The sequence below is a fragment of the Gekko japonicus genome, unplaced genomic scaffold (assembly GCF_001447785.1).
Source record: "Gekko japonicus isolate JY-2015 unplaced genomic scaffold, Gekko_japonicus_V1.1 scaffold1305, whole genome shotgun sequence".
NCBI classification, from domain to species: Eukaryota; Metazoa; Chordata; class Lepidosauria; order Squamata; family Gekkonidae; genus Gekko; species Gekko japonicus.
In genome coordinates, this window is record NW_015170318.1 from 293427 (window position 1) to 305371 (window position 11945).

General features: G+C 49.1%; 1 protein-coding gene across 1 annotated transcript in view; it reads right to left on the bottom strand.

Moving 5' to 3' along the window:
• Window positions 1-3980, bottom strand: part of LOC107116167 (solute carrier family 12 member 3-like) — a 37724-nt gene extending 33744 nt beyond the window's left edge. Inside the window, 3 exon segments of the mRNA XM_015418040.1 lie at window positions 1097-1172; window positions 1343-1486; window positions 3882-3980. Of these exon segments, the coding sequence (XP_015273526.1) occupies window positions 1097-1172; window positions 1343-1486; window positions 3882-3980 (319 nt within the window).
• Between the last annotated feature and the right edge of the window lie 7965 nt (window positions 3981-11945).

The window sequence follows — 11945 nt, forward strand, 5'->3', positions numbered from 1 at the left end:
CCAGGCTCCACCCCCAAAGTCTCCAGGTATTTTCCAACCCAGACCTGGCAACCCTAGGTATTCTTGGAGATGTTTGGGGAGGAACCTGGGACAGCAGGGACCTCAGTGAGGTAGAAAGCCATGGAGTCCACCTTTCAAAGCAGCCATGTTCTCCAGGGGAACGGATCTCTGTAACCAGAAACCAGCTGTAATTCCAGATCTCCTGCCACCACCTGGAGACTGGCAACCTTATAATCTGTTTTTTTAAGTAAAGGAAAAGCTAGATTCAGAAGAGGAGGAAGAAGAAGAGATTGGATTTATACCCCGCCCTTCACTACCCAAAGGTGTCTCAGAGCGGCTTACAAACTCCTTTCCCTTCCCCTCCCCACAACAGCACCCTGTGAGGTAGGTGGGGCTGAGAGAACTCTGACAGAAACGGCTCTTTTTGAAGAACAGCTGTGCCAGAATAATGGCTTGCCCAAGGTCATCCAGCCAGGTGCAAGTGGAGGAGTGGGGAATCAAACCCGGTTCTCCCAGATTAGAGTCCGCGCATTTAACCACTACACCAAATTGGCTCTGATCACCAAACTGATGAAGTTGGACAATGGCTAAAACAAGATTCCCCCTAAACATTTAGAAAGAGATGTTAAACATTTTACAATTTTACTTCTGAAATCTCACTTATTAAAAATGAATTCTGAGCTGGATCCAATAACTCCTTTCTGCTCGCTCTTCTTCTGACCCAGAAAGACTTCCTTCGATGGAGGAAGTCTTACAGGAACAAAGTCAAAGGATTCAATATAACAGAAGGGAGTAACTGAATCGAGTTTAGCTGAGTCACTAGATGGAAGCACCTATCTTAAGTATTGTTGATGAACTTTAAAGAAATAACATCGAAGAGCAATTTTCTAAGATTAATACTTTTTACAGTTTGTCTTTTTTGTTGCACGTACATTACTTAAGTGTTAATACAAAGACAAGTGCATATTTCAGGGAGCCAAGAATTGGTCCTGGCTGTTGTGGCACATATCCAATAGTCTTATATAGGGTGAAGTTGTTCAGTCACCCTAATAACAGTGAAGGTCTTCATTCAGCCCCATGCGTGAAAAACTCTTACCTATACCAGCCTGTGCAGTTATCCATGGCAAACGCAGGTAAAGGATCACGCCCCAAATGTTCAGCATGCACCGGATCTTTTGGAAGACAGAAGACAACAAAAATGAGGAGCCTCCATCGACACAATCAAAAGGTTATGTTCAGAGTCAATTACTCTGATGCTGTCCCCATCTTCTAGCTTTGACTTTCTGGGGTTGGGCTGACAACCCACCTCCCCTCCCCAATATAGCTCACTCATTGACTTTACCATGACGCCCGTCACCCAGCCGAACCGGATAGGTTCTGATTTTGGTTTGTCAGCTTCCACATCCTTATCGTCCCCCTCTTTCTCCACATCTTCCTTGCTGGGATCATCAGAGTCTGGACTTCCGGGGAAGGTTTGTCCTTTGTCCTGCGTAAGTTGCAAGAAATGTCCAACAATATTTAGAACCAGAATGGCGCAGTGCTTTGAGCTTTGGAGCAGGGAGGTCGAAGACTTGTTCTTCCACAAAGCTCACAGGGTGACCTTGGACTAGTCACTTGCATCCCTGGTGGTCGTGGAAAGTGCCTTCAAGTCACAGCCGACTTATGGTGACCCTGTAGGGTTTTCAAGGCAAGAGGAGTTCAGAGGTGATTTGCCATGGCCTGCCTTTACAGGGCAACCCTGGACTTCCTTGGTGGGTTCCCATCCCAAGTCGTAGCAAGGGCCAGCCCTGCTTAGCTTACAAGATCTGATGAGGTCAGGCTAGCCTGGGACATCCAGGTCAAGGAACCATCGTCTCTAGCGACCTCATATGGTTGTCCTGAGCAGGGCTTTTTTTGTAGAAAACAGCCCAGCTGGAACTCATTAGCATAATAGGCCACACCCAACAGCAGACACTCATTAGCATATTAGGCCACACCCTGGACAGCACAGCACATTAGCCTATCAGGCCGCACCCTCATGTTACCAGAAGTCTGGTCATCCAGCCACACCCACCTTTTGCTTCTTATTCTGTTGACCTTGTTTGTTGTCAAAACCCAGGGCCTTTTTTGTAGCAGGAACGCCTTTGCATGTTAGGCCACACACCCCTAATGTAGCCAATTCTAATGAGTTTCTGCTGTTGGCTGTGGCCTATTATGCTAATGAGTTCCTGCTGGGTGTGGCCAACTCAGGAGCCAGCCGGAACTCCGTTCCTGTGCGTTCCTGCCCAAAAATAGCCCTGGTCCTGAGAGTTCTATGGGAGAGTTCTACGGAGTACGTTTGACTCCTCAGCAGTCTGACCTAAAGATTAGGAACCTTAGCTCAAAGGCACAAACAGAGGGCAGCCCATTTTCTTCCTTGGACGACACGGGACAGAAGGGAAAGGAATCCTCCTCCCCCTATCTGGGATGGCTTCACTCTTCCAAACTCAAATCCCTGTAGTTCACCAATATTTTTAAAATTTACAAACCAAGAGAATCTCCTAACATTTGGGGCATTTGAAAGGCCACCTGCTTCCACATAAGCTTACCTGTGCAAAGCAACAGCCAATCAAGGCCCACTTGTGGTGGTTCCCATCCTTGGAAGTCAAGTGGGTGACTACTTGGGACACAGCCTTCTAAGTAGTGGCGGCCACTACAGAACCCCTTAATGAGGCACCTACCTGATCATCTTTTAGGCACCGGGTGGAAGCTCACATGAAGATATGAAGCTCCCTGACACTGAATCAGGCCATTGGCCCATCAAGGTCAGTATTGTCTACTACAAGGGTCCCCAGCGTGGGGACCATGGGCATCGTGGTGCCTCCCATGCTTTCCTGATGTTCAGCAAGTGTTTTGAGAAAGTGGGCAGGGCCAGTTGGGGCTTTTGCCTAGCCAGGCTTCTGATTGGCCACTGGAGATTTGATTGGCTGTGCTTTTTTTAAAAAATGTTGCTTTGGCAGCAGCTGCCACCACAGCACAAGAATCTTCACTGTGTGACTGAAGGTGAGCTGCAGCGGCCATTTTGTGGCTGGCTCTGCCTCTTCGGCAGCCATTTTGTACCTGGTCCCACCATGCTGTGTCAGAATTCCAAAGGTGCCCACAGGCTCAAAAAGGTTGGGGCAATCTGGTCTATTCAGACTGGCAGCTGCTTTCCAGAGTCTCAAGAAGAGCTCTTTCACGTCACCTGCTACTTGATCCTGAAGCTGTTGGAGACTGAATTTGGGACCTTCTGCATGCCAAGCAGATGCTCTTCCACGGAGCGATTGTAAAATATATAATTTTTGATCTGCTAGATTTTATCCCTATCACCCTGAAGATTACCTCAGTGTGAACACACATGCATGGTTTGTAATTTTGTTTGTAACCCAGTTTTAGGGTTGCCAAGTCGATCTTCGCTGGGAGCGGGGGGCTCCCGGCTGGCGGCTGGTGCGCGCGCGTGCCGCATGCACATCACCCGGAAGTGACATGACGACGCCAGGCACGCTGGGGGCGGGGCCACGGCCATATGAGGGAAAACCATAGAGTGATGCGCACGTGGGGAGGAGTTCCCCCCGGGGCCTCTGGGGCGGGGGTTTCCCTACCCCCAGGGGGACTTGTGAAGCCTACCCAGCTTGGAGACTAAGGTGTGTCCACTAATCATGACCCAAACCTCTCCCTGTCATGCCTGCAGGCTGCTGTTTACATCGGGGAATGTTCAAAACTGTGATCTTCCACTTGCCCTCCAAAGTGGTACTGCCCATTCTACCTCAGAACTAGACCAGAGTATGTAAGATCAGCTTGAGATCTTCTCCTTTGGTTCCTTCTGATCACAGAGTGGAGCACTCCCTGCCTTGTGTGTCCCAGAATCCTCAAATACATCTCACCAGTGTTGCATTTCTGAGCATGTCAAGCGTAGGCCGAATCTTTCGACGTCCAGGCGGTGCTGAGAGGGCGTAAAATTCATATCGGGGGCAGGCATCCATCGTCGCCTCATAATCCGGTGGGGCAGAGAGAGATCCGTTCTCCTCCCTTTGGGGCGGAGGTGTGAGGTGTTTGGGGGTCCCATTGGCTTGTTCTGTGGGAGGCCCACTTTGTAGCTTCCGGACTTTGAACCGCCCCAGTGAAAAAACAGTCTTATATGATTGGGAGCTGGCTTCCATTGCTGGCTTGAATGGTTCTCACCTGTGAGGACAGAGATAAAGCACGGAGGGGCATCAGTGGAAGAATGAAAAGCAGAGCTTAAAATCTGAGTTCGAGCTCAACAGTTGTTGATCCCAGGGATCAACGAGACTGTGTGCCTCTGAGCTTGTGCAGATGGCCTCTCTGTTGCAAAGGAGTTAACCATGACCAACATACATCAGGGAGTGAGATCTGGCCTCGCGAGACAAAGAGTTTGTTTTTACAGATAAAGAAAGGGCACCTATATGCCCACCCTGCAACAGTTTGCAGGGTGCTAGCCTGTTATATTCGGTGGTGGAAAGTACTATCAAGTGACAGCTGACTTATGGCTACCCTGAAGGGTTTTCAACAGAGGTGGTTCGCCATGGCCTGCCTCTGTGTAGTGATCCTGGACTTCCCTTGCTGGTCTCCCATCTAAATATTAACCAGGGTTGACTCTGCTTAGCTTCCAAGATTTGACATGATCAAGTTAGCCTGGACCATCCAGGTCCAGGGAAAGTTAACTCTGGAGTGCCAATGCCAAATAAAATTGCTTTTCTCTGCCCAAGTACTCTGCTAACTGCAAGATTACCTTCCTCATTTTTGGCTGTGTTATTGCTTGCTTACTGCTAGATTGTTTCTTGTAATACGGTCTCATATTAATGGTTTATAGATTGCCTTTTGCTGTAAGCGGCTTTGAGCCTTGGAGAATTTAAGGGACACTTACTATAAATAAAGTAAAAATAAAATGGTTTCCGCACACACATACATGCAACACTAAAAATCCTACAGGGTTCTGTGCCACGAAACCACTGACTACCGAATCCTATAAAGATGGAGCCATTTTGCTCACATATTTTTTATAATTCAGTTTGCCTCTGCAGTGACCCAAAAGGCACCCCTTGACCAATGGACACACACATCCCTCCCACTTTCTGAGATGTTACCAGGCATTGCTCTTGCTTTTCCAAGCCAATGTCTGAATCCTTGAAAATCAGAAACATTAACTTTTTTACTGAGTACCTGCTACACTGCACACAAGATTTATATATACTGCAGTTCTACAAGGTAAACAAGTTTGGTATGTTTCTCAGACGGTTCTTTTTGTTGTTGTTGTTGTTGTTGTTCTCAGAGATCCTTTTGAATGTTAAATTCTAGACACAGCACCAAATGTCACGGTTGCGCAGAATCGTGCAAAGCGCATTGCCCTGATCATGCATCCCATAGCTTCAGCATACCCCTTATTGCTAAAAACCCAGTTCAACACTCTGCCTTCCAAGATCATGAAAATTATGGGCATCGTCCACACAGTTTTGCTTGCCGGTACACCATTTAAAAAAAAATAATAATAATAACCCTATTACAAAGTTGAAGAGATGGAAACTATAAATGCATCAGCTTGAAAGCCCCTCTTTCCATGAGACTGCAGAAAGCCCACTTGGAAGTTCCTGTTTTTCACCTGGAAATAAACTGGCTTCTGCCGAATTAGTATCATGAAGTGTCACTGAAGGACAGAGGCTGGCAGGCAGGCAGGCAGGGAGGGGCACCATTCAAGTTCAGTAGGTCCCTTTAAGCAACCCAGTTCCACTCTACCCCAGTGTTTCAGCAACTGCTAAGGTCTCACGGGGGGGGGGGGGGGGCCCACATCCAGACAAATAAATTCAACAGGTATTAACCACAACTGTTAAGAATGGAATCTCCAAGTCTAGAGGCAGAATAACTCTGTGTTGGTTGCTGGGGACACTAAGCAGTGAACAACCATTGCTAGAAAGAGATTTCTGGAGGAAATGGAATGATCCGTCACGGCCACTCTGTTTCTTAGGATGGAGTTAAGAACATAAGAACATAAGAGATGCCAATGTTGGATCAGGCCAAAGGCCCATCCAGTCCAACACTCTGTGTCACACAGTGGCCAAAAATACCAGGGGCCATCAGGAGGTGCCATCAGGAGGTCCACCAGTGGGGCCAGGACTTTAGAAGCCCTCCCACTGTTGACCCCCCCCCCCAAGCACCAAGAAGACAGAGCATCACTTGCCCCAGAGCCCCTATCTTAACAAAGTTTGTGTCCAGTGGCACCTTTAAGACCAACAAAGTTTAATTCTGGGTCTAAGCTTTCGTGTTCACGCATTCAAGTTGCCTGCAAGCAATGGATTCATCTTCTACAAGAGCCTGTGAAGTTGCCTTCTACTGAATCAGACCGTCGGTCCATCAAGGTCAGTATTGTCTACTCAGCGGTTCTCCGGGGTCCCAGGCAGAGGTCTTGCACATCACCTACTGCCAAATGCTTTAACTGGAGATGCCAGGAATTGAACCTGGGACCTTCTGCATGCCAAGCAGATGCTCTAGCACTGAGCCCCGATGGCCTCTCTAACAGACAACACGTTTCACAAGCACATTCTGGAATCTAATATATTTTTCTTTTTACAAAATCAACATTTCTGTGCCACAGTTAAAGGGCGAGAGAGCTCCGACAAATTGGTCCACTTTTCAACATACCTAACGTGCAACACAGCTTATCGACCACAGAAGGTCACCAGAAGAAAGCTGCTAGATCCTCTCACCAAGGAAGCTGGTTTTGGTACCTGCCAGAGAGGTGAAATTAGAAGAGACGGTCAAGCACGTGCTGTGGAAGATATTCTGGCTGGAGGGGATAGAAACAGGCAGGAACGGAGCAGATTAAACCGGGGAGACAGACGCAGCAGCTCGAAGATATAAGAATGGAGAAAAACAACCAGGCAAGGAAAAATCAGAGGGGAAACGGGCAGACAGAGGCAGAGACAGGTAGACGGCCAGCTCATCCTTGCTTCCAGGGTACCTGTGCCTTCAGTGCGTCTCTTCCACCAGCCCTTTTGAATATTATCTCCCTTCTTGCAGCAGGCTCCTATCCCCCCCTTGCTTTATAAAGGTGATTCTGGGCCGAACTCTTCAGAACTGGACCCAGCAGCCCCCAACTGCCCTCGTCCCTCCCTCCCTCCCTCCCATCCATCCACCTCCTCCTTCTCCAAACAGCCAAACTTTTCCAAGGCTCTGGAAGAACACCCTCTCCCCTCCTTACAAATAACATACATCATTTAGGGCCTGTTTGCTCGCCTTATCTTCTGCCTCCAAAGTTCTTTCCACTGGGCCAGTTTGCACAGAGCAATGGAAACTTGGGAAAGACAATGGAGGTCCAAGAGCCTGGAGACGCGTGGATCTCGTCTGACTGCGCAGACGCTCGACTCGTGCACAGAGGCCCGGCTAGAGAGCCTAGATCCCTCCCAAGGATCCCATGTGTGGGGCAAAAAGGTTTGGAAGAATCACTGACAGTGGGACTCAGCAGTCAGCCCTGGAACATCTTTTCAGTTCCGTAAAACTGCCAGGGCATGAGATTACAGAATTCATTACAGGAGTGCTTGAACTGGTTAGGGTGACTCAGTGCAATTGGTTTTTACGTAGAGTCCCAGAAAACCCAGAGAGCTTGGCACAGGGGACTGTCAGTGAACTGATCATCCTCGTCACACACTCCATCACGATTTCCCTGGTTTTTAGGGTTGCCAACCTCCAGATGGTGCATGTAACAACACAGTCAAGAACTGGAACACTGTACCCAAAAATACTTGACACTTGATTCAAGACATTCTTATATTGGACATTAGAGAAGGAGGAGGTTGGATTTATACCCCGCCCTTCACTACCCAAAGGGGTCTCAGAGCAGCTTACAAACTCCTTTCCCTTCCCCTCCCCACAACAGGCACCCCCCCCACGATCTGGGCCACGCCCCCAACGTGAGCGACGTGGCTGCGTCACCTCAGGTGACACAGCTTCGGGAGGGCGGAGTTCCCCCCAGGGCCCGATTCCGCCGCGGCGGAAATCGGGTCTCCAAAGCGGGGGTTTCCCCACCCCCACTTGGCAGCCCTAGGAGCTACTGGCATTAAAGTCGTGAGCGAACGATTTGGCCACTGCATGAATTCATTTGCCCTGGAGCCCTCCTTCCTGAGTGAAGACAAAAATGTGTGAGCCAGAAGCTAAAAAACTGTGAGCTAGCTCACACTAACTCAGCTTAGAGGGAACACTGCACCCAACATACTTGAGGCAGGATTCCCTGAAGGTGCAACACAGGCCTGTAGCTACTGTGGTGGGGTATTTCAGGGCCTGGCCCCCTGACTTCCTGCCAAGCCCCCGGCCACCTGGAGGACTCTCCACCGCCACCCCTTCCCTAAGTGTGCCTTGCTTCCCCATGTAGGGAAGCAGAGTGCGAATGCCGCAAAAGTGAGTTTAAAAAATATATTTTTATTTTATATTTTGTGACGTCAGTGCCCCCTGACTTATTTAAGGTAAAGTGTCCCTCGCTCGAAACCCAGTCATGTCCGACTCTAGGGTTGCGGTGCACATCCCCGTTTCCAAGCCGAAGAGCCAGCGCTGTCCGAAGACGTTTCTGTGGTCATGTGGCCAGCATGGCTAAACACTAGGGTTGCCAAGTGGCAGTCACCTCCTCCGCGGGGGACTCCCACCATAGAGTTTTCCCTTGTATGGCCGTGGCCCCGCCCCCAGCTTGCCCGGCATAATAGCGTCACTTCCTGGTGACACGCACGCCGGGACAGGGTTCCCCCCGGGGCCCAATTCCCCGGCGTCAGGGAACGGGCCTCTGGGGTGGGGTTATCCCAGCCCCCCGGGGCGACTTGGCAGCCCTACTAAACACCAAGGCGCACGGAACGCTGTGACCTTCCCACCGAAGTGGTCCCTATTTATCTACTTGCGATTTCTTGCTTTCAAACTGCTAGGTTGGCAGGAGCTGGAACTAGAGACGGGAGCTCACTCCGCCACGCGGGGCACTCGGATCTCGAACTGCTGAATCCACCGCCTGCAGTTCTGCGTCTTAACCACTTGAGCCACCGCAGCTCCGATTTAAATTATTTAAAATTATTTAAATTATTTAAAGGCCCCCTGAATTAAGAAATCCTGGCTACGGGCCTGGTGCAACATTTTAAAAAGCCGAAGAAACACAGTGGATAAAACCACTTCTGCCGGGCTTACCTTCAGAAATACAGTGGCCTGATAAGGTTACCAGATAAGCGAAAGCTGCAGCAGTCCTGTCTGCTCTTGTTCACTTTTAACAGCACTTTGAGCAAATTAAATCAGGAGGGGAAAATTTTTCGCAGTGGAGGGGCTGGGGGACACATGATCAACAGCTATTGCCTGCCGGAGGGATGCCACCCTCCAGGTGGGACCTGGGGATCCCCTGGAATTACTGCTTGTCTCCAGACTGCAGAGATCAGTTCTTAGGTTGCCAGGTCCCCCCTGGCCACTGGTGGGGGATGGTTTGTTTGTTTGTTTTTTGCCAACGTCCAGTTGGGAAACTCCTGGAGATTTTGGGATGGAGCCTGGGGAGGATAGGAACCTCAGTGGGGTACAATTCCATAGAGTCTGCCCTCCAAAGCATCCGTTTCTCCAGGGGAACTGAACTCTGTAGTCTGGAGATGAGCTGTAATTCCCGGGGATCCCCAGGTCCCACCTGGAGGCTGGCTTCCATAATCAGCTCTCCTGGAGAAAATGGATGCTTTGGAGGGCAGACTCTATGGCACTGTACCCCACTGAGGTCCCTGTCCTCCCCAGGCTCCATCCCCAAATCTCCAGGAGTTTCCCAACCTGGATCTGGCAACCCTACACCCCCCCCCATTTCCCGTTGGTGGCCAGGGGGACCTGACAACCCTGGTCTGCAGGCTGAGCCACCATTAGGTCTGAGAGCAGAGGCTGGTATAGAAGCTGGCAAACGGATGGCCTAACCGTAATGGTACAGGGGTGGAGAGATGATGAGTCACTGCAAAACAGCAAACACTGAGCTAGAAACTACAAAATCTCCCTGCCAAACCCAAACGTTCTCCTCATCTTATTGCTCAAGGTGGAACATGAATAACTTTGAAAATGATCCCCTGACAAAGCAAATTGTGAAACATGTAGTGATCCACAAGTACTAAATAAATATTTTTTTCCACCTTGCACCTGTTTTTCTACATTTTTTCCTCCGAAGAAGTAACGCTCAGAGATGACGCTAATTCTTAAGGGTGTTTAAAGCCAGTCAACACTTCTTCTGACATTTGGACTGCCGTAGCACTCGCTGCACTGCCCAGAAATTGCAGTGAAGGTGAGATGGAGGCTTGACTGCGAGGCAGGAGCGCAAAGACCATCCACACTGCACAGAGATAGTTCTGCTGTTCCACAATAAACCATTTTTGAGTACATTATCTGGAGCCATTTTTGAGTACATTATCTGGAGCCACAGTTATAACTGTGTGTTTGAATCATGGTGCTTGTGCCCAGAGGTGGAAGAACGGGCAAGAGAGGAATTAAGTTTTCAATCTGTATACTGAAAACTCAAGAACTTCTGGCGTTTTGTGTCTCCTATATTGCGGAGACCATTGTCAAAAATTTCTGCCCACAGTCCCATATTGCTAATTTATGCAGTAAAAACTTCCAAGATAAATGATCAAAGGCCTTTTCAGCATCCAAACACATTAAGGTCAGCTGTTTTTCCGGATGTGCTTCAAAGAACTCTGACACATTTATGATTGTCCGTATATTATTAAACATTTTTAAAAGAATTTCGTCAAAGAGGTTTGAGAACTCCGTCCTGGCACGTTCCCACAGAAAAAAGCCCTGCTTGCAGGGGTCATTTCCTGCAGGAGCACACAGGAGCGGAGCTCTGGCAGTAAAAATCCCAGGGGGTGGGCACATGCAACAAGTCCCACCCCCTGCTCCCAGCAGCCCTCAGTCAGAGCAAGAAGCAGCCAGGTAAGTTGCAGAGCCCCCCCCCCCCGGTCCCCCGGTCCAAAACAGTCCAGTGGCACCTTTAAGACCAAGTTTTATTCAGGTACAAGCTCTCCCTCCTCTGTGAGGACAGATCTGCACATTCCCCCTCCCCCAATAGCTAGCAATCCAAAACAGTCCAGTGGAGCCTGAGCGGTGGGTGTTGCCTTCTGACACACTTCCAGTGATGTCAGGGTGTGTGGCATATGCAAATAAGTTATGCTAATGAGTTATGCTAATGAGCTCCTGCACCTCTTTTTCTACGAAATGACCCCTGCGCTGCTTGTGCCCCATTTGAGTATCAGAGATTCTTTTGTATTTTGTGATCATGGTGTACAGCTTTTATACTCTATTACTGTGGTACTTGGGTCGGGTCCATCCAGCTTTTCTGCTGCTGAAAAAGGAAAAGGGGAGTCACTTTTGGCCAATAAAAAAAGGCTGTGCTGGGGATGGACAAGGCCCAAATGGACAAAAGCCAGACAGGATAGGAATTGGAATGGAGCAACAAGTGGGAAGAGAGGGCAATTGGGTGAGATGGAGGCTAAACTAGGTGTTTCCCCTGACAGGAGTCAGGCTCACTGTTCCCTCTAAGCTGAGTTAGTGTGAGTTAGCTCACAGTTTTTTTAGCCTCCGGCTCACAGATCTTTGTCTTAGCTCAGGAAGGAGGGCTCCAGAGCAAACTAGTTTATGCAGTAGCCAAATTGCTTCACTCACAACTTTAATGCCAGGAGCTCACAAGGTAGAATTTTTGCTCACGAGACTCCACAGCTTAGAGGGAGCACTGGTCAGGCTGAGGGTCTGTGTTCTTTTTTACAGACAGACGTGATGTCAGCAACTAATGTTTTCATGCACTTTGGGGGCTGAGTCAGCCGGGGAACTTAGTAGGGTCGCTAACCTCCAGGGGGGTAGAAAGGGAACAAACAACCATGATGCATTGTGCCAAAAAGAAAGTCTTCACAGACTTGAAAGTTCTTTTCCCAGAATTCAGTTCATTTGAAGCAATTCAA